We start from the raw sequence: 23,459 nt of genomic DNA, 5'->3' as shown, positions 1-23,459 counted from the left end.
ATACAAAGCCTGTTTGGTGGTCTCTTCACAGGGATGTGCATGATACTGTGTATCAATGTTAATTTCCTGATTTTGATAATTGTGCTGTGATTATCTAAAAGGGTGTTCTTGTTCTTTAGAAATATACATTGAAGTATGGAGGGGAAAAGTGGTATCACATCTGCAACTTACTCATAATACAATTGAAGGGGAAGGAGAACTATTCTATTGTCTTTACCCTCTTAGATTCTGGGTCTGGGGCCCTGCAAATTAGACTGACAAAAGACAGATTAACAAGAGATAGCAAACAGAAGTTTATTAGTACATGCAGCATGCATACACCTGGGAGAAACTCAGTGATGAGTATCTCTACAGGGTGGTTAGAACTTGGGCTTATCTAGTATCTTAACAAATAACAATAAATTTGCAGGGAAGTGATAAGACAAAGGAAAAGGGTTTTAGGCTTCCCAGGGTGGCAGACTATGGGAAGGTAAATACATGGGGAATACTAATGGCAGATAAGGGTTAATTTAGTAAGGTTTGTTTCTGCAGGTCCATCCTGATGCAGTCTCATCTCAGGTGATAAGGTTGTTATCCCCTTCCTGGTATGGGATGGTGGGGACACCTTTTCAAGAATTTATCTTCTGCTTTCAGGCAGATAGTGAGAGGGCCAAGAGCATGTCCTGTTTCTGCTTTTTAAAAAATTACTTTCAGCTCAAAATAATTCTTATGCCAAAGTGGTGTATTTTTGAATGGCACACTCTGAACCCCTTCACGGTTCAGAAAAAAATAATAATACAAGAAAAAGTGACATAAAGTTACTGTGATAAAATGTTGTTATTTGGGAAATATGGGTGAAAGGTATACTTTACATTCATCTTGGAACTTTTATGTATGTCTGAAATTATTTTGAATGATCAACTCTAAATTGGGCTTAGGAGAGAACATTTTGTTTTCTCCAAAATTGCAGAACACCCTTTATCCTAGTGGTTTCCAAGTAGTAGGAAGGAAACTTTTCTTTTATAAAGGTAAGGCAAGTATTTCTGAGGTTGCCTTAAATGTATATAAAATAGCTAAAATATTTCAAAATTATCTTTTATCCAGAGAGTCTTGACATACCAGAAGAGCCAGTTAGAATGAAATGGACCAATAGGAAGTATTTTTCTAATGTATAGATTGCTGAATTCTTAAAGAAAGCTAATATATACTTTTTCTTTTTGGCTCCTTAAGAGTCAACTTGAAAATATATAATTTAAAATATTTTATTCCCACTGTTCATAAACTTGCAGAAGGATCCCAACCTTATTGAATGTGTTTTAGAAGAGGAAATGAACTTTTACTAAGAAATGAGAAATTCACCATAGAAGGGATTTTTGGAATGATGAAAGTGATCAATCATGGAACCCTGTTGAAGACTCTCTCCTTCCCTATGGACTGGGAAGAGGTGTGGACACTGGATTTCTCATGTTCTACAGATAAATTTCCCTCACCATTGGTTTGTGGAGGGTTCAAGCTTTAACTCTGAAAAATTTTATTTTTCCATAAGTTTACATTTATGTTAATCTTATGGTCTACATTCCGTCATGAAACCACCCATTGTTATTGTAAGTACTCTGGGATTGCCTTGTGAATTATCACTTCAGAGGTAGTAGCCAGTTCCCAGTGGTTTTACTCTTCATTAGTGCAGGGTTGTAGATTACTGACTACTTTGGTACAGAATTAAGTTCACGTCATGAAGTTCTGCTTCTCGAAGTTCTGCTTCTCAAACTCTGCCTTTGGTACTGGAACTTTGGTAAACCAGTAATCAAGGGGTTTAAATAATTATGGTCACCCAGATTAGAGAAACGGTACTCTGAGAAAGGTTGGTTCTTTTCTTAGTAACGGTTGTCTTACGAATGACACGGACCGTGAAGTTGGACGTTATCTGGGATCTGTTCTCACTCTACAGCAGCTGGGTAATCTTAGACAAGCTATCTGTGCTATGGCCGGATTCTGTATTTGAGAATCTAGTTACTTGCTAGTATCTATTTGTAACGCCCAAATCAGTGCTTATGGCACTTTTGTGGTCATTTGTGGATGAGCAGAGCAGTGAAAACTTTGAGTCGCCTGATGGGCATGTTTCTAGGCCTGTCTTCTTGTTTCATTTCTCAGGCTGTAAACAAGCACTCTTTTTGTGGTCTATTTAATGCCACATTTTTCACATTTTTGTGCTTTCTGTTGGTGATTTAGCTGTTTAAAATGGCCCTAGGGGTGGTACTGGTGTGCTGTCTAACGTTCCTAAGCACAAGAAGGCTGTATGTGCCTTGTGGAGGAAATACGAGTGTTAGATGAGCTTCGTTGAGGCATGAGTCACCGTGCTGTTGTCCATGGGTTCGAGGTTAATGAATCAATACTATGTATCAAAGAAAGTATCTTTAAATAGAAACACACATAAAATAAAGTTGCACATTGATTTGTTGACAACGATGTCGTGACATTACTCTCAGAGGGACCTAACTCCGTATTTTCCTTCAGGAGCAATCATTTAATGTTGGCAAATTCAGTGTTTGTGGTGACTTTATAGAACACAACTACTTCTAATAGTGAGAATGGATTGTATTCAATCCATTTCGAAGCTTTCTGACTCTCAGCTTCGAAAAGTAACATTGAGACATTATCAGTCATTATGCCAGGGCAACACACATTTAAACAAGGGCTATGTCAAGCAAACTGGGTCATACGGCGGTCATCCTATCCTGGGTAAAATGGGTATTAAAATACCTCCTTTCAGTAGCATTCAGCAAATAATTGTCCATCCCCTATGGAGCCAGATACTATATTGGGAAATGGGTATCAGTGATAAACAAAACCAACATGTCCTCTTTCTGCATGGTGTTTATAGTGTATTGGAACAGGAAGACACAAAATGAATAAGCATACAAATAATCATATTGTCTGTCATTCAGAAAGTCACCAGGATAGCTAAATAGTAGAAAGGAGAGCTTTATTAGTAATATGGGTTTGCAAGCCAGGAAGAGGAAGTCTGTACGTAGACTGAAGGTGCTCTGTCTTGGAAGAGGGGAAGGACAACTTGGATTTTATGCCTCACAGGATTCATATTACACAAGAGTCATGCATATTCAACAGGTTTGGGGGAAAAGCTGTACATATTTATGAGAGGATCCAAGTGCATGCACAATGGGTAAACGTATATGCAACACACATCCCACGTTCACTTTGGGGGCACAGTTTTAAAATTAAAATGAGTTGGAAAAGGCTCTTTACATCCAAAGGTGAACTATAGGACACAAAGACAGTTTGTATGCATCCTCTATAAGCTGCTGAAACTGGCCTAAGGTCTGCAGTACCTTATCCAAAAAGAATGTTTGTGAGGCCCATCCTCTGTCCAATCAGAGTTGCAGTGGCCTGGGTTGTAAATCAGATTTAGAAGGAGTCTGGTATCTCCTATTGTTATGAAGTTTAGAGCCATAGGAATTTGGAAATTTGCTATGCCAGCTGGGTCCTGACACCTCAACACATAAAAAACTTTCTTTTCTTAACTTTAGAGTCCATCTTAGTTGATAAAGGGGTATCTATTTTGATCTCTCAGATCACAAGTTATAGATTATGACCAGTTCTATGAAGGATAACAATAAGCTGTTTTTGACAAGAATTAAGTATCGAATTGGAAAGTTGGAATGGTGAGGCATAGAAGGCCTCTTTGAAAAGATGAAATTTAAAGCAAGATGGGTAGATGAGCTTCATTTTACCAGCTGAAGAGCTTTCCAGGTGGAGAATGAGGCAGTCTAGAGCCCGACCCCTTCAAGAAAGACCTTAGTGGCTGAAAAGTAATGAACAAGAAGAATGTGATGCAAGATAAAGTCCTGTTAAGAATTCTAGGAGCAATGGGGATCCACTGAAGGATTCCGAGCAGGGAAGTAATAAGGTATTTTATAGTTCTCTGGAGTGTATGGAATTGGAAGTGGAAGGAAGAGCAAGTGAATGCAAAGGACCAGTTAGGAGGCTACTGTAGGGGTCCAAGCAAAAGTGATGGTGGCAGTAGAGGTGAAAGGAGAAGACAGGTTTGGAAGAGATACTCACAAGGTCAGATCTGTTGGTTTTGAATATGAATGTTTAAGATTAAAAAAAAAAATCAGGAATGATTTTCAGGTTGTTTGAACAGAGGTACCATTTTCTGAAAGGGGAAATGTTGAAGGAGAAGTAGATCATGGGGCACGGAGTCAAGAATATAGCAAATTAAAGTGCATTTACATAGAAGACCATCTGTAAATATTAGTTTTTTTTTTTTTTTTCATTTATACCCTGGCAGTAGGAATTTTTAAAAAGACATTTGTTCCTTTCATCTCCCTCTTTTTCTGGAGGGAGATTTGTAGATTTGTGTTTTTCAGAGTCCAAATTTGGTAACCCCTCTTTCTATTTTCGTATCAGTTTTCTGGACATTCTTTTGCATGCATTAGGTGGAAAGTCGGTTAATAGTCATCTCCTCAGTTCTGCCTCTCTCCACAAACTTCTGTGGTTTCCCTGGTGCAGGTTTCAGATCTGCTTCAGGATGCCAGGAAGAGAGAGAACGGGGAGTGTTATCTGCTCTAAATTATTGTACAGGCCGCACAGTGCCCCAGCATTGGCCTTCTGAGGCTACAGCTTTTCAGTTCACTCCCAAGCTCAGCTGCTGTCCCAGGGCAGAGTCTCCATCCCAGCATGCTGGGACTGTAGAAACTTCAGTGGCAGCCATGCCATCAGCTGGACCAACCTATCCATAGGGACTTCCGGATTTTGTTTCTGAACTTGGGTTGGACTTCTGACTCCTCCCATCTTTGGGAATTGTCTTGGGAAGAAAACTTTTCCTCTTAGGGTTGCATGGTCTGAGGGATGGGGGCTGTGCATTAACTGTCAATAGACAGACTAAAAGGAGAAAAGACAAGGTTGATTTCCATATACTGAAGTACTCTTTGATGAGTGCTGCACAGACAGGTAAATTTATATACCAATTTAACAAATAAGAGTAGTGCAGAGCTTCACTGGGGAAGTAGAGCAGGCCCTGTTGTGCTTTTTGATGCTTATGGCAACTGATTTTGTACTTCCTGGTGCCAAGGGGCAGGCTTCTCCCACATAGCAAACACCCTTTGAGGGGGTTCAATGGTGGCTGGATTTCCCGGAGGTTCTGCTTAAATTCAGAATACTACTTTGGTGGGCTGTTCATCCCTTCAGACCCTAAATTTCCTTTCCTCTCAGAAGAATCCTGGCCCATCAGAGAGTCTAAATTGAATGCCAGGAGAAAAGGGCTCCTGGAAGTGTCTCCCATCCGCACGCAAGTATATCTACCTTCTCCCAGGTGACCTGCTCTGTCTACCAAAGAGCATTGAGAGGGGTGACCCTCCTCTGGTCACAAAAAGGTGGTATTCCCCATTCTACCATCGTTGGTGGTACTGGCGCATTCCGTTTACATTACTGTGTGAGGCCACTGTGTTGACTCATCCTTGAACCCAGAAGATCTGCCTCAAATGACTTTTCACTTTGGCTCCCCCGAGACACATGGCCTGGCAGCTTCACTTTCCTGAAACCAGGTAAGATATGCCACATCCTGTGGATATAGAGATTTTTAACTACAGATGGTCCCTGACTTCAACTTAAGATTTTTGGGGGTTCAGTGGTGCAAAAGCAACAAGCATTCAGTAGAAACCGTACTTCAAATTTTGAATTTTGATATTTTTCTGAGCTAGCAATATGAGGTATAATACTCTCCAAAACTTGCAGTCAGCCATGAGATCACACAATTTTGCCCAACTGTAGGCTAATGTAAGTGTTCTGAGCTCCTTTAAAGTAGACTAGGCTAAGCTATAATGAATGTCCTGGAGGTTAGGTATATTAAATGCATTTTTCACTTACGATCTTTTCAACTTCACAGGATAAAACTCCATTGAAAGTCAAGGAGCATTGGTAATGGATAATTAAGGGATGATGTGAGTTACCAGTTCACAGATTTCTTGCAATTTTTTAATCTCTGATAAATGAAAATATTACACCCCAGTGGGTTTTTCTTGCCTGCTACACAGATAAAGCCAATACACTGAGATGGCAGTGTTGACATAGAGAATGAGTTTAGTTATCACAAGGCAGCCGAGCAGAAGGACGGAAGACATTTCTCAAATCTGCCTCTCTGAGAGCTTGGAGGCGAGCGTTTTTTAAGGACAATTCGGTGGTCAAGAAGCTAGGGAATGAGTGCTGCTGACTGGTTGTAGATGAACTCATAGGAGTGTGGAAAACTGTCTTCCTGCGCTGAGTCAGTTTCTGGGTGGGGGTTACGGTACTAATTGAATCAGCTCCTTGAGATGAGTCAGGTCCCTGAGGTGGCAGTCAGTTCACCAGAATGCAAAAAATCTGAAACATATGTCAAAGACCAATCTTAGGTTTTACAATCATGATGTTGTCTATAAAAACAATTAGAGAAGTTACAAATCTTTTAACTTCTGGCAACATGACTCCTGAGCAGTAAGCAAGCTAGGGAACAATAACTGGTTATCACTCACCTACGCAGGTCTTAGCAGAATTCAGGCCCCTCCCATAGTTAGCCTTGTTTATGCCTAGGAATGAGGAAGGGCTGTTTGAAGCAAGATGGAGTCAGGTATGTCAGATTTCTTTCACTGTCATAGTTTTTTGCAAAGGTGGTTTAGAAAAATGTTTAAAAACAGTGGGCACTAGGTCAGGTCTGTGATCAAAGGTATAATTCTAAACCTTGCTAACTGAATTGGTTCATCGCTTCCTTCAAGGGCTGTAAGAATCAGTGTTTTTTGTTTGTTTGTTTGTTCATTTCTTTAAAGTTTTTTTTGGCTGTAAGTTTATTCAATGCAAAATAACCCTCTCCAGTTTTACTGAGGTGGCTGACCATGTTCACAGCCAAATCCTCCTCTAAACTGGAATTCGGTTGCTGATCCAGCCCCAGCCTCCGCTTTCTTGTCGGCACCAGGTGGCACAGCACTATGTCTGCAGGTATTTCTGTCAGCTTCCCCTCTTGTGAGTCTTGCAGGTTGCTCAGTCTCCAGACCTTTAGGCCGAGGCCTGCCAGTCTCTGGACAGCTGTGGCATAGAGTGGCAGGCCCAGTCTCCAGGGGCAGATGAAGGTAATCATGGAGATACTGGATACCCTCATGGGTAAGGTACCAGTAGAAATGTCTCCAGGCAAACTGTTCCTTCACGCAGCCTCGGGACTTGAGAGACTGCACGGCCTTCATGACCTGAAGGTTGGGCACATTCTTGTCTGCCAGCTCCCGGTGCTTACGCATGTGGACATCCTTCTTGGCCACCATGACTCCCTCCTTAAAAAGGAGTTCATAAATGGCAATCTGGCTCTTCTTAGGCATCAACATCTTGGTGGCTATAGGGTCCGGGACCAGGGCTCAAATCATACCTGACTCCATCTCGCTTCGAACCTCACGAATTCACTGCCCTTGCTATTCCTGGGCATAGACAAGGCTAACTATGGGAGGGGCCCGAATTCTGCTAAGACCTGCATAGGTGAGTGATGACCAGCTATTATTCCCTAGCTTGTTTACTGCTCAGGAGTCATGTTGCCAGAATCAGGTTTTTGGTTAGGAATCATTTAATATTTGTTGACTAGATTATAAAAACAGAAATATTTTCTTTTTCTTTTTTCAGTTACCAAGTGTTTAGCAAGGGAAATGTAACCTGCTACAGCATGATTATGCCTTCTCTTGAGTGCTGCATTGCTTCTAGGGAGAAGAAATATTAGAATAATCAGGAAGATGGAAACAAAGAGCAAAAAAATTACTTTGTGGAGTTAAGAGATTTTTTCTTTCTTTATTTTTTTCTTTTTTTCTTTTGAAAGAGTCTTGCTCTGTCACCCAGGCTGGAGTGGAGTGGTATGATCTAAGCTCACTGCAACCTCTACCTCCCGGGTTCAAGCAATTCTCCGCCTCAGCTTCCCAAGTAGCTGGGATTACAGGCATGCACCAGCACACCTGGCTAATTTTTGTATTTTTAGTAGAGATGAGGTTTCACCACCTTGGCTACCCCGGTCTTGAATTCCTGACCTCATGATCCACCCACCTTGGCCTCCCAAAGTACTGAGATTACAGGCGTGAGCCACTGCACCCAGCCAAGATATTTATTTATTTATTTATTTATTTATTTATTTATTTATTTATTTTGAGATGGAGTCTTGCTCTGTCCCCCAGGCTGGAGTGCAGTGGTGCAATCTTGGCTCACTGCAATCTCCGCCTCCTGGGTTCAAGCGATTCTCCTGCCTCAGCTTCCCGAGTAGATGGGACTACAAGTGCATGCCACCACACCTGGATAATTTTTTGTATTTTTAGTTCAGATGGAATTTCGCCGTATTAGCCAGGATGGTCTTGATCTCTTGACCTCGTGATCCACCCGCCTCGGCCTCCCAAAGTGCTGGGATTACAGGCATGAGCCACCGCGCCGGTGCCAAGGAATTTTTTTAAACAACTAACTAATGTTCTTTTTTATCTGGCAAGCAGTAATGATGCATTGGATATAGCATATATAGGTTTTAGCAAGATTTCAAAAAAATCATTAGTTCTCGGACAACATGGAGAAATGAGAGCTGGATACTAATATAGTTACACACGATGGTTGCATAACAACAGCAAAGCCTCAGCCTCCCCTCTCCTTCTTTCCCTGTGGGTACTTAGGTGACCCTGAGCTAGGACTCATTGGCATACTGGTGTTAGGACCCGCATTCATTCCGATGGATCATTGTGCATCCTGTATTGTTGTTAAATATTTTAAATATGCTCTCAGGGTATAATAAACTAGAGCTCTTGGGAAAAGCAGACGGAAGCTGGGTCATGGCCACGTTAGCTCTTTGGAAACGTCATGCATCATGCCCACACCCTACCTCTAGTTAAAATGAGAAACAACAATAAAACAAGTATGAAAATCCAACACTGTACTTTTTCCCCATAATGATGACTTCAGTACATCTTTAGAAATAGGAAGTAACGGCCGGGCGCGGTGGCTCAAGCCTGTAATCCCAGCACTTTGGGAGGCCGAGACGGGAGGATCACAAGGTCAGGAGATAGAGACCATCCTGGCTAACACGGTGAAATCCCGTCTCTACTAAAAAATACAAAAAACTAGCCGGGTGAGGTGGCGGGCACCTGTAGTCCCAGCCACTCGGGAGGCTGAGGCAGGAGAATGGCGTGAACCTGGGAGGCGGAGCTTGCAGTGAGCGGAGATCCGGCCAGTGCACTCCAGCCTGGGCGACAGAGCGAGACTCCGTCTCAAAAAAAAAAAGAAATAGGAAGTAACAAATTATGTTTTATTTTCTCATTGATTGGGTGCTCCTGCTTTGCTGGTGCCTTCAACATGAGACTTTGGTGAGCTCAGAGTAGGCCTCCCTGAGGCAGCAGGGGGAGGAGAGAACTGAGAATTAAGGATTGGTTCTGTTTAGACTTTGAGCTTCCATTGGTAGTTGTGTTGGCTTAAAGTGAGTGCAAATTGTTTGCACAACCATTAAACGTTTATAATAATGTATTGAGTTATTTAAAATAAAAGCACTGCTAAAATTAAAAAATTAAAATAGCACCATAAACAAATAAGTCTTGGATTTTTTTTTTATTTTTTGGGATGGAGTCTCCCTCTATCATCCAGGCTGTAGTGCAGTGGGATGATCTCAGCTCACCGCAACCCCCACCTCCTGGGTTCGAGCTATTCTCCTGCCTCAGCCTCCTGAATAGCTGGGATTACAGGCATGTGTCACCACACCCAGCTAATTTTTTAAAAATTATTTTTAGTAGAGACGGGGTTTCAACATGTTGGCCAGGCTGCTCTCAAACTCCCGACCTCGGGTGATCCGCCCCCGTCAAGGTCCCGAAGTGCTGGGATTACAGACGTGAGCCACCGTGCCCAGCTACCTTGTAATTCTTTTAATGAAAAAATAAAGCAAAATACTTAACAGAGAGGGATTTACTACAAAAGTGTAAATTGATTAAACTACCACTTTTGCATGTTGGTGAAATGATTTGCTTTTCACGTTAGGGTAAGTGTACCTTTCCCAGAACCGACCTCTGCTAGTGCCGTCTTCAGTGTTAACGCCTGATTCCATCTCCTGCTGCATCATGAAATGCTGACTCTCAAGGCAGACAATGGACAGGATTTCAGACAGAACCATTTACCTGTCTGTGTGATGTTTCCCTATAGGTGACACAGCACGGGTGCCACCTCTGTAGTAGCTGTGGAAGTCTGGCTCTTCCTTTAGTAGCCTTAGGATACAGGGCTGGTTCTGGCTTCATTTACCATCATTAAGAGCCTGTTTGACTGGAAGAGATGTTATCTCATGATAATTGTTCCCTTCTGCTCCTTGCCAGGTTGGAAAAATAAATAATGATGAAAAAGTGTGCTGAGAAGCACCAATTGCCAGATCCCCTAATGTGTGAGGGATTAATCTAGAAATATAGTGGAAAATTTCCTTTAAATATGTAAACTACACTGAAGGGACTGGCAGAAAGTAGGGTGACAGTTGTTTGTTTATGAAATTATTGCATTTTTATTAGTTTGAAATACACTTGCATATGTTTCTGTTAGCCCTGGGGAAGAGAGAAAATTTTATTAATGTAATTCAAAGTTATAAACAGCACTCATTGTTAAATTGCTATAACTTTAAAAATGAGATGTGTAAGTTAGGAGGGATAACAATGTAAATTCCTGGAAAATTTTATTTTGACCTGCTTGAAAATAATAATGATCATTTATTGAACACGTATTATGTGCCAGGGACTCATTGCAATCATTTAATCATCATAGCAACCCTATGAGTTATAGCATTATCATTCCCATTTTACAAATGGGGAAACTGAGGCCTGTCAAGCTTAACCGACTTACCCAGAATCACCCCCCGGCTGTTTAGTGATAGATCCAGGGTTCCATCCCAGGCCCTCTGACCTCAGAGGTTATGGTCTTCATTCTTCATATTTTAAATGCCTCAGTTACTTAACTTTTTTGGGTTAGTTTCCTTATTTTTAAAACGTGGGGGCAAGACTAGATTCTTTATAACAAATTAGAGTTTTGGAACTGTGCTATCTTTTTTTAACCAAAACTGAGCAGAGGCGATGTTCATCACATACTCACTGCAAAAGGTCAAGAGAATGACTTAAAGGGTAATTACCAGCAGTATTTGTAGCAATTTAAGTCATTTCAGGATTTTACCTTCGACAGTTATTAGTTATTAGTTTTAGTAACAGGGGACTGAGAGAAGGTATTTCTTAGTCTACATCTCAGTTGCTTCCTGATTTCTCTCTGAACCAACCTCCTCCAACCCCATCATCTCCCAGGAGCTGCTAAATAATCACACTGCAAGGAAGGGCAATCAGCTGCTCTTTGCAATTCATGGAGAGAGTGACTATTAAATGCAGGGGATGAGTGAGAAGAGGAAATTCAGGCAACGAATAAGAAACAGTTCACTAATTAGGAGAACCAGGAGAGACTGCTGTTATCCTGTGCTATTCAATCTGGAAGTTACTAAACTCTACCTTAATAGAAAATGTGCGCCTGACTTCTTTAGGAAAGAAAAGAAGCGTTCATTAGCAGATTGTAGATTCCTCTACGTTGCTTGGAGTTTCCAAAGACATAGCCAACTGGAATATATTTTCATATTTATTACTGAAGGAACCCCCCCGTTTTGTTACCGTGCTTAAGTGTGGTGTTTCACATAAGTAAGTTTTCCAAATAAATGAAAGCTAAAACTAAATGTTTCATGATAGATTATAATGAAATGTTAAACCTTTATTAAGTATACGATATAAGCAAATGATGCATTAGAGCATCTATGTATTGTTTAGTGAAGAATTATAAGATAAGGCCGGGCGCGGTGGCTCAAGCCTGTAATCCCAGCACTTTGGGAGGCCGAGACGGGCGGATCACGAGGTCAGGGGATTGAGACCATCCTGGCTAATATGGTGAAACCCCGTCTCTACTAAAAAATACAAAAAACTAGCCGGGCGAGGTGGCGGGCGCCTGTAGTCCCAGCTACTCGGGAGGCTGAGGCAGGAGAATGGCGTAAACCCGGGGGGCGGAGCTTGCAGTGAGCTGAGATCCGGCCACTGCACTCCAGCCTTGGCGACACAGCGAGACTCCATCTCAAAAAAAAAAAAAAAAAAAAGAAATATAATGCTAGCAGTACTTTTCAAGCCTGGATCCCATTCTCTTCCCTAACTCAAGTAAAGATTGTCCTGAATATTTTATTAGTAATTTCTTTGTTTTATTTTGGGATTACATAAACATTAATAATATGTTTTTTGCAACTTTATAAAAGTGGAATGATTCTCTCTGAGTTTTTCAGTGGCTTGTTCAATATTAACATTATGTTTCCGAGATTCAACTATGAGAGTGTAGTTCACCCATGTAGATGTAGTTCATTTTTATTCTTCAGAGTATATTCCATTTTATGAATATGGGACAGTTAACTTTTCTCAGGAGAGATAGACATTTATTTGAGTTGTTTCCATTTTCTCGCTATTAGGAGGATATTGTGAATATTTTTGTCCATCTCTCTTAGTGTAGATGAGCAAGAGTTTTTCCAGGATGTATACCCAGGAGAGGAGATGCTGTGTTGAAGACTACACACACCTAAAGTTTTACTGGGCAATGCCAACTTGTTTCCAAAGTAATTGTGCCAACTTTAATTCTCACCAGGAGTACATGAAAGTTCTTGTTGCTCCACATACTTGCGAAAACTTGGGGGCTGTCAGATTATATACATTTTCTAGCCTTTTGGGTGTAAAATGGTGTCAGTATGGGGGTCTCTGCATTCCTCTGATTACTAATGAGGTTGAACATCTTTTTATAGGTTTATTGACCTTCTTGTTTTTTCATTAAATGCCTGGATATGCCTTTTGGGTTGCTTGTCCTTTTCATATTGATTCATTGGAGTTCTTTATATATTTTGTGTACCAAATCTTTGTTCATTATAGATGTTACTGTAGAGGCAGGAAGGTGGTGATCCCTTTTCTCCCCACCATAAGAGTTACAGCCCACACCTTTATAACAAAATATAGATCAACAAGAGAAAAACACAACAAACTCATTAATGTACTTCAACACTGGAGCCATGCAAAATATATGAAAACTCAAGAAAGGACCAGATGGTTGATGCTTAAATATCCTTTTCACTGGGGAGAAGGAGGTGGAGAGCCAAACATGAATGGGCCCAAAAAACCACACCAGTGATTTGTAAATGATTCTCTTTGGACTCTGAATGGGACCTAAGGACAAATAGTAGCTGCAGACAAGTTACAGGAAGGTAAGGGCAGAGCTGCATTGTGAACAAAGGTCTTATTATGCAGATAACAGTCTTCCAGGTCTTCCCTTGGAATTTCCCTCAGGAGAGCAGCTGCGGAGGCTGACTGGGCATGGTGTCCTGAGCATAGAGACTTCTAGTCTCTTCTCTGGTGGTTAAGGTTTCCTGGTTATTTAATGAGATTCCTAGGGAAGGGGTTTTGAGGCAATTGCATTTCTTTTAGAAGTTTTCTCAATCAGATAAGGGAATTTACAGAGAGAGCCAGTCCTGGTGCTTTGAATAGTAAGGAGGATCAGAGGGAGTAGGGGGAGGTCAGATGGAGACCTTCAGGCTGCTTCATTAGTTCAGCATGTCAAGGCACCATATTTCAGGGCATTTTCTGAGCCCCAATATTAAAGATATCTTCTTTCAATATGTGGTTTCTATTTTTTTCTTATTAAATTTTTTTTGATTTATTTTTTTCTTATCAAACATTTTAATAAGCAGGTATTCTTAATTATATTGTAGATGAATTGGTCAGTCTCTTTTTTTTATGTTTTGGGCTATATACAGCTTGCTTAAGAAATCCTTCTTACCTGTTGGTTATTAGGTTATTCTTGTATCCTAAGATTTTCTGAGATGTCTGTTTTTCTTTTTCATTCAAATAGTTAATCTCTGGAATTGTTTTGTTTAATGTACATTGTAAAGTAGAGGCTGATTTTATTTTGCCCCCACATTGTCCCAATGCCACTTATTAAGTACAGGTTGAGTATCACTCATCTGAAAATCCAAAATCTGAAATGCTTCAAGATGCAAAGCTTGTTGAGTGCTGACATGACACTCAAAGAAAATGCTCATGGAAGCATTTTAAATTTCAGATTTTTGGATTAGGGGTGTTCAGCCAGCAGGTATAATGCAAATACTACAAAACCTGAAAGAATCTGAAATCTGAAACACTTCTGGTCACAAGTATTTCAGATGAGGGATTTTCATCCCTCCCGTCTTCACCAGTCACTGGTCTGCGCTGTCACTTTTGGCACATATCAAGCCTCTATATGGGTGAAAGTCCTTCTCCAGACTATAAATGTTACATAACCTTGTTGACATCTTTATAATATTGGGCTCTCTTAATCTTAAACTTTGTATGTTTATCCATTTATTTTGGTGTTCTTTAATATTTTTCAATAACTTTTATTGCTTTATACAGAAATGTCTTGTAAAATTTTGTTTCATATATTCCTTTTTTTTTTTTTTTTTTTTGAGACGGAGTCTCGCTCTGTCGCCCGGGCTGGAGTGCAGTGGCCGGATCTCAGCTCACTGCAAGCTCCGCCTCCCGGGTTTACGCCATTCTCCTGCCTCAGCCTCCCGAGTAGCTGGGACTACAGGCTCCCGCCACCTCGCCCGGCTAGCTTTTTTGTATTTTTTAGTAGAGACGGGGTTTCACCATATTAGCCAGGATGGTCTCGATCTCCTGACCTCGTGATCCGCCCGTCTCGGCCTCCCAAAGTGCTGGGATTACAGGCTTGAGCCACCGCGCCCGGCCTGTTTCATATATTACTAAGTGTTGCAGCGGCCAAGAGGGAACGCTTCTCCCCTTCATCTCCTGAAGGCTTGCTGAAAATATACTGACAAAAGGCCAATGAAAAGGAGAGAAAGGCATACAATGTATTTAATGTGCACAATGCAGGAAATCACATGAGAATGATTTACCAATTGCCCAGTGTAGTCCAGATGCTTATATACCCTTCCATTTATGGGAGAGAGGGGATAGAGAATGGGCAAGTACGTAATAAGTTCCCCTGAGCTCTGAGGGGGGTGTCAGGAAGGTGAGCGATGGAACTTCACTGTGAGCAAAGGTCGTCTTATGCAGATAAAGCCTCCCAGGTAATCTATGAGAGCTGCCCTTAGGAGAATAGATGAAAAGCCTGTCCGGATGTGGTGATGACTTACAGTCTCTTCTCTTCTTTTCCTGGGTGGTTGATCTTTTTGGGCTATTTGATGAAATTCCTAAGGAGTGGGGTCTTAAGAAATTCCAAAGAGAGTCCCTCCCGGTGCTTTGGGAAAGAAGATCAGAGACAGGGAGGTGGAAGCAGGTCAGAGAGAAACCTTGGTTCTGAGGCTTATTTCTGAGGCTTTTCACTTTTCAAAGCACTTAGCATGCCAACGCTCTGTATTGTGAAGAATCATTTTCTGCACTCCAACACTATCTTCTTGTTTTATTATTATCATGAAATGTATATTTAAGAAATAGTTCTTTCTGATGCTTTGTTCCTGGTGTATAGAAATGCTAGTCACTTTAATATATTGATTTATACTAAGAAACCTTGATAAAGCCTTATTAATCCTAATAGTTTCTGATAGACAACAATATTATCTGAATAATGAAAAATTTGCCACTCCCGTTCTTAAAGTGTTTAGAATGAGATCTCCAGTACAATATCGAGTAGAGGTAGTGATATTTGACTTCCTCTCCTTGTTTTTGATTTTAAAGGAAAAGCTTGATGGTTCACAGTTGGGCATGATGATTGCTATAGAGTTTCTGTAGACATCCTTTAGGAAGGAAGCTTTCTGCCACTCCTAATTTGCCTACTTTCCTAAGATGCTTTAAAAAATTATGATTGACTTGTGTATTGGTCCTGTTTGGTGGTAGCAGAAAGGAGTTACATTTATTATCCGTGATTTTTTTTTTTTTTTTTGAGATGGAGTCTTGCTCTGTCGCCCAGGCTGGAGTGCAGTGGCCGGATCTCAGCTCACTGCAAACTCCGCCTCCCGGGTTTATGCCATTCTCCTGCCTCAGCCTCCCAAGTAGCTGGGACTACAGGCGCCCGCCACCTCGCCCGGCTAGTTTTTTGTGTTTTTTATAGAGATGGGGTTTCACCGTGTTAGCCAGGATGGTCTCGATCTCCTGACCTCCTGATCCACCCGTCTGGGCCTCCCAAAGTGCTGGGATTACAGGCTTGAGCCACTGCGCCTGGCCCATGATTGTTTTTGATGTCTGCAGTGGAAATTAGTGGGGAGGGAAAGATAGGAGGAGGTAATATATGCTTGCTATATACTTATTTTCTGATTGCTTTATATGCTATAAAATAATTTCATACAAATTACCTCATTTGGGTTATTGTTTCCAGTGTCTTTTGTTTGCTTGTTTGTTTGTTTCTGGTAGGGACCTAGAGCATTCTGATTCCATAACTGTGGCTGGTCTTAGGCCCACCAGTTTTTCCTGCTACACATTGGTGATAGTCAATTTGCACTGTGCTTAACTAACCTATTCTTTCTTCCTTAGTCTTCTCTAGTCTTCCATGTCACACACGTAGCGAGTTGCACCTGTAGCCTGTTATTTTTCACTGTACTCCTGAAGAATTTTCTTAAAGTGTCTAAGAAATCAGTGGTGTCCTTCCAATCTGATCCTTGTCTTCCTTCATTCACTTATTCACTCACCAGATATTCATTGATAGCATACTATGTGACCACAGGTAAAATGGTGAAGAAAACATCCCTGCCCTCATAGAGTTGACTCTCCAGAGTGGAATCGGGACAATAAACACATAGGCCAGTGTGTAGCATTGCAAGGTAGTGATACGGTGAGTGAAGGAGTGAGTGGGAGAGAGAAACAGAGGGAGGGATGACTGGGAATGTGTGTGTGCCCATTTTACTGGCATTAGGTTACCTAGGAAAGGCTGCCCTGAGGAGATGACCTTTGGTCTGAGCCCCAAATACAGTGAGCAAGTCAGCTGCGGGAAGTTCAGGAACAGCAGATGAATGACAGTGTGGTGAGTCTGGGGAACTTGAAGGAGTCAGGTGTGGTCACAAGAGAGCAAGCCAGGAGAAACTGGTAGGTGACAGAGAAAGAGACAGAGGCCAGGAAATGCTGGACTTGCAAGATCCTCATTAGAGAGATTTTGCTTTTATTGATGTGATGAAACTGTGTAAGTATATTTTAGAGGCACGTAATATTTTTGTTTACTTTCTCAAAGAATTCATCAGTCTGTTATCTGATTTCTGGGAATAAGAATGCATCCTGGTCTTCACTGTTGTCTCAGAATCTCCAAACTCAGTGATTGATGGGAAGAAGCTTGTTGTTAATATTCTTGAAATGAATACAGAATCTCTCTTTCTCCCTTAGAGGAGTTTGGAGAATGCTATTGCTGAAGTTGGCCTGGCTCACTGCACCACGTTGGGAGGTGATGCTACCAGGGGGAGATTACAGAGGAATAAGCCAGCATTGAGTTTCCTCTGTGGTAGAGGCTCATTATGTGAGGACGGGAGATTCTCAGTCTGACTTCCTTCTCCAGGTAGAAACATCTAACTTAACCAAGTGTAAATGATTCATGTGTGACTCCAGAACTTTGTCTTGCTTGTGCTCCTGTTCTAAACTCTAGGTGTTGGGAGATTGGAATGGATCTCATTTTGAACTGGATCTTAACTTCTTTGCTTCAATCCCCTGTTGATAAAATGATATTATAGGGCAATATTTGCTGACCTTCCTCACAGAGACCCTATGTGTGATGAAGTGATTTAGATGTTGAAAGGGTGGTTTGTTTTCTTAATGTATGAGAAATAGTTAATGCTACAGTCTGATATAAAATGATTATTCATAATAATTTTTATTTTTATTGTATGTAATGTAATTTAACTCTGAAGAAAAAAAAAATGCTGGATATTCTTTTGAGACCACTGAAAGGATATGGCGATAGTTTCTTCCTTTGTCTTGCAGAAGAATACATGCTATAGAAATCAAGGAGTAAAAGTCAGGGCATTCTTTCTGAATTTTCTTTCTCATCTTTTAGCCCCTTTGAATATGATGTGATTTTAGAAACAACTTAGAATTTAGAAACAACTTCTAAGTCATTTTAATAAACTTGGGAACCTTGTTAGTGGAGAGGTCCCTGTAAGTGGTAAATGGAAGTGAAATCTTATCTTGGGCGTTCATCTATCAGATATTTTCTTATCAATGTAGTGGCTGTACTCTCCAGTAGGTTCTACAATTCATATTAGCCATTTTACATGTTCATACCTGTGAAGCTTAAAAACACTGCACACATTTGGTACTATGACAGTACAGGAGGGAGAAAGGCGCTTATGATAATACTTTAGTATGTCTCTGCCTTGAAAAAGTAAGTAGTGAGCTGGAAAAATTGTTCAAGTGATGGAGAGAAAGGAACTACTATTCAGGAAAGAAGAATTTTCAGATTGTCTGCATTGATTAATGCATTGGTTAGTTCTTCAACTCCCCACTTTACCTCAGAAGCCACATTTTTTCCTGTGTTGTTTTCACCCTGGGTTTGAGCTGCTATGATGGCTGAAATCAAAGTTTTGGTCATAAGAAAGAATGACTGAGATGAGTAGTTGGTGTTTGAGAGCTGGTGCTTCACCCATGCTGGGTAGAAGGCTTCTTTTCTGCTTTTTCCAGCGGGAGAGCTTCCTCAGATCCACTGTTGAGCAGGTGTTCTGCTGCCCATTCTGTCCTGCGGTGACTTTGGTGTTGGTCCACACCAACCAGAGGGAGCTTGGGTACAGGGTTGACTCTGTGGAGCTCGGAAGCTCCTGGGTCTACTCTTATCTTGGCCATCCTTCAGTAGGATCTCCTGCAGCCAGCTGGGGAATTGATCAGTGCTCAGCAAAACAACCTCTTTTATTTTCCGGTGTCCTTTTGAAAGACCCTTCACTCTGAAGTTTCACAGCCTTTGATTACTGCAAGAATTTAGGATCACATCATAGAATTTAAAACACAAAGTGGAAAGGTGGCCTGGTGTTAGAAGTTATTTCCGTAAGAGGGGATGGCTGTGTTTTCCATTTGGTGGGAACGGACAGGAAAACTACCGTTGTGTTCCCATTCTCGGCAGGCTCAGATGGAAACGTGTCGGGGTGAGGAACTTTCTGTTTGATAAAAACTAAAAAGCCCACTCACATTTCTAACCTTTCAAGTTATGACAGTCATTCACAACTGTCAAATATAATGGCATTTTGGACATCATCCAGGAATCGTTAACAGCTACCAAGTGCCTTGACACAAAGAGTTTATGAAAACATTCTGAGTTTTGTTAAGAAGATGCTTCTGACCCACCTTCAATAGGATTCACTTTTTGTGTTATCTTTCTATCAATGGTGATAGAAAAGCCAATATCCTTAGCTGTCTGGTGCCTGAAAAACAGGATGTGTCCACAAAAGCACTTGAGTTTGCACTCCTTCCTTAAGCAAAATTTGCCAAATTTTAAGATGGTGAATTGAGAAGAAAAAGAAATTTGGTTTTGAGTTGAATTTTCCCTATCTTAATTACAGAAGGTAAATATTCTGAAAAAAAAAAAAATTAAGCCAGAATTAAAGCATTAAAGCATGCCTTCTAGAACCTACAAGTTATTTTCCTATGTGTTAAAAGTTTTGAAAACAAGTGAAGAAGTCTCTTTCTCCCATTGGATGAACATTTAGGTATTTAGGTGAAAGCAAAAATGATCAAGTGTGAATAAAACTCTTCAGGAGATCTCTAGTTTAAGAATAAATATGTTTCAATATTCTTGCTTGTTGTCTGAAACTGGGAACAATTTTAGTCATAGATTTAACATCATATTTGGCAGAATACATATTTGGCAGAATACACTCAACCATGGGAGGATCCCCTGTGTCTCTCTGGAGTCTCATTTTATATTAATAAAGGCATAGATGAAAACTGCTTAGAGTCTTTGGTTCTGAGGGAAACCCTGATTGAGGATTGAAGTTTGGCCTGCTGAGAGCATGTCAGCCTTTGCCCCTATATTGGCCAAGGGATGGGGTATGGGTGGGGGGTATTGTCTGACTTCTTTGGGGAGAGGACTCCTTTATATCGGAGAGGCCTAAGGCCTTCTTAGAGTGTTAGTCAGAATTGAATGGAGAGAGGGATTCCGGAGGGATTTGCATTAGTCAAATGAAGAAGCATAGGTGAGAGTGGGTGGTGGTGGCTGTGGGGACGCAGAGTCCTTCCAGGCCTAGGGTGTGATTTTCTACTGAACCCTTCCCTGGCTTCTTTGGTTTTCTAGTCACTTGGTTTAATTTCTGTCCCCTGATTCCTAAGCCCTGGAGGTGTCTTCCTTCTCTTTCAACTCCTACCAATGTTTAGATCTTATGGTCACGTGATTTCTGAGAATTTAACTTCATAGCTCATCCTCTTGTCTTCTGACTCAAAGGCAAGCACATTCAAGATTTATTTTCCCCTTTCCAGCAAAAAATGAAAGGGGAGAAGTGAAAGGAGGTAGGTGTGCTTTAGAGTGATTTCAAGTAACTGGGGGTAGAAAGGAAAAATGGAGGGGAAGAGAGACTGCATTTCATGGTAGGAGCTTGGCATGTTTGGGCAACTGAGAGAGGGCTGGAGCCACTGACGGGGGATGGGGATAGGAGAGAGGAATGGGGTGAGGGAGAGAGAGATGGATGGATGCCCAGGATGAGGTCAGGACAGGTGGGCCCTGGTTAGATCACACAGGCCTTTGTGGGCCATGTTAAAGACTTTGGATTTGAGCTTGAGAGCAGTGGGGAGCCATTGAAGAGATTTAAACAGAGGAGGTGTTTGAAAGTCTTTGTGATTTCGACTTTGGAGGCTATGTGGAGAATAGATCTAAGGGCTCTTGCAAGAGCCCAGGTGGGAAATGTTGGTTTGGCCTAGGGAATGTTTGTGAGGGTTGAGTTGGTGGTAGCTGGGACATGGAGGGGAGGGAGAAGGAGTTTGAAGAAGGACTCCTTGGTCTGGCACAAGCACCTGAAGTTGTCAGAGGGCCCTGAAGTCCTCAGAGGAGGCTAGTTCATGCTGTGTCAACAGCAGCTTCAACATTTCAGGCCACGGCAACGGAGTTTGCAGTCTTGCAAAATCTGCTATAAGTCCAAGTAACCCTCCAGAGCAGCTGTCCTCAAACTCAGTGGTCTAATCTGCCTTCCATATCAGTTCAGGTTCTACCAAATTCACTGTGGCAAGGGAAGAGAGAACCTGGCTCTCCAGTGCCTCTGTCACTTCCACTCACATGTCTTTAGCCACAAGAGTCATGTATAGGCTGTGGCCTTATCCTGCAAGAGGGCTAGAAGCGCAGTTCCCTAGAGTGCTTTGAAGAGGGAAAGCAGGAAATCTGGTGTAAAGGTGTACCACAAAGCCATTTTCTAATGTGAGGAATCTGAAGGAAAAATAGCTTCTGTAGGAAAGAGTTCAGTTTTTGATATGTTAAATGTGAGATGCTTGTGAGATACCCAAGCAGCTATGTCAAGTAGGCAGTTGGCTATTTGAGGGAGGGAGAGAGGGAGGAAGGGAGGAAGGGAGGAAGGAAGGAAGGAAGGAAGGAAGGAAGGTAGGTTGGTTGGCTTGGGTTCAGGATATACATTTAAAATGTATCTATGGTATTGGATGAGACTACCTAGAGACAATGTCTGGAGAAAGACAAGGACTCAGAAATGAGCCCTGTATTAGTTAGTCTAGGCTAAACTCTGTCGTGGATCCAAGCAATCTTAAAAGTCCCAGTGGCTTATCACAGGCTTTACCCATGCCAGATGTCCACTGGGGGACAGTGGGAGGCCCCATCAAATTATAACTGTACCATCTGAGCAGAAACTTTGTGTTTTGTGTTCAATGTCTTGTGCCCAATACCTGGCAGGGGGTAGTACCTGGCAATACCTGGCACAAGGATGTCATGGAGAAATTATATATATATATATATATATATGTATATAATATACATTTCTGTTGAGGTACAATAAAATCAATTTTCATTTAGTGATTTTGACCAATGTATGTAGTCATGTAACCATCACAACACAGTCAAGAAACAGACCATTTTAAAGCTTTATTTTATTTTTTTATTTTCTTCATGCTACCTTGTATAAGAGAAATAGACCAGTTTCATCACCCTAAAAAGTTCCCTTGTGCCCCCTTGCAGACTCTGCTCCCACCTCACCCCTGGCAACCACTGATAGGCTTTCTTTTTGTGTGTGTGACTGGATCTCTGTCTCCCAGGCTGGAGTGTGGTGGTGCAACCTCTGCTCACTGCAACCTCCACCTCCTGGGCTCAAGAGGTCCTCCTACCTCAGCCTCCCAAGTAGGTGGGACTTACAGGTGTGTGCTACCACGCCTGGCTAATTTTTTTGTATTTTTTATAGAGACAGGGTTTCTACATGTTGCCCAGGCTGGTTTCGAACTCCTGAGCTCAAGCTGTCCGCCGGCCTTGGCCTCCCAAAGTGCTGGAATTACAGGTGTGAACCACCGTGCCCAGATGATATGCTTTCTATCAATATAATTTTGCCTTTTCTAGAATTGTCTAGAAATGGAATCATATAGTATGTGGTCTTTTATAACTGACTTCTTTTATTTAGCGTAGAGATTGGTAAATATTTTCTATAAAGATTCAGATAGTAAATATTTTAGGCTTACAGGTGGTATGGTCTTTGTAGGATCTACCTACTCAGCTCTGCTGTTGGTAGTATGAAATGTGGACTGAATGGGTGTAGCTTTGTTCCAATAAAACTTTGAGAGGGCTGAATTTGGCCCATAAGCTAGAGTGTGCCAGTATCCGACTCAGCATAATTCACTCCGGATTTACTTCTATTGTTATGTGTATCAGGAGTTTATTCTTTTTTATTGCTGAGTAGTCTTCCATTGTATGGATGACGTTTTGTTTTTTCATCGATTGATGGACATTTGAGTTGTTTTGAGCTTTTGGCTTTTATGAATAAAGTTGTTACGAACATTCATACACCTATCTTTGTTTGCATTTCTCTTAGGTAAATCCCTAAGCGTAGAATTGCTGTGTCATATGATAAATGTGTATTTGATATTATTAAAAATGGACCAAACTGTTTTTCAAAGTCTTAGTATTTATCAGCAATGTATGAGAATTCTAGTTGTTCTAAGTTTTTGTCATCATAATGAGTGTGTACTGAAGTAAATACTTATTAATATTCAAATGTCAATGGATGTAAACGAATCATTGAAAATATGTTGTGAATATTGTCCAGTGTCACTCGTATTTTAATGTGATTTTTAAAAAATGACTCTTATTCTATCTCATAGTTTTGCCATACATTATTAAACTATTTTCTATTCTTTAATCTTAAGGTTTTTATAACATTTTCCTGAGAACAATGTAGACACCACCTTTGTGGATGGCAGTTAATTCAGTGTTAGACTTACTGATAAGGGGGCAGAGCACAGTTTCTCGTTACACGTTGCAGTTACTGAAAACCACATAGACCTTACTACTCAGTTGGGCTGAGTACTGGG

General features: G+C 41.2%; 2 protein-coding genes across 5 annotated transcripts in view; one reads left to right on the top strand and one right to left on the bottom strand.

Moving 5' to 3' along the window:
• Window positions 1–23,459, top strand: part of ELMO1 (engulfment and cell motility 1) — a 586,094-nt gene that overhangs the window by 70,785 nt on the left and 491,850 nt on the right. The gene's annotated exons all lie outside the window — the stretch shown is intronic.
• Window positions 6,800–7,343, bottom strand: LOC117073099 (40S ribosomal protein S10-like). Its single transcript, XM_033193631.1, has one exon. The coding sequence runs from the start codon at window positions 7,341–7,343 to the stop codon at window positions 6,846–6,848; it is 498 nt and encodes a 165-aa protein (XP_033049522.1). The 3' UTR covers window positions 6,800–6,845.

This window comes from Trachypithecus francoisi, unplaced genomic scaffold, assembly GCF_009764315.1.
Source record: "Trachypithecus francoisi isolate TF-2019V2 unplaced genomic scaffold, Tfra_2.0 Lachesis_group4, whole genome shotgun sequence".
NCBI lineage: Eukaryota > Metazoa > Chordata > Mammalia > Primates > Cercopithecidae > Trachypithecus > Trachypithecus francoisi.
The sequence above is the reverse complement of the archived record's forward strand: the minus strand, read 5'-3'. Positions and strand labels throughout refer to the sequence as shown.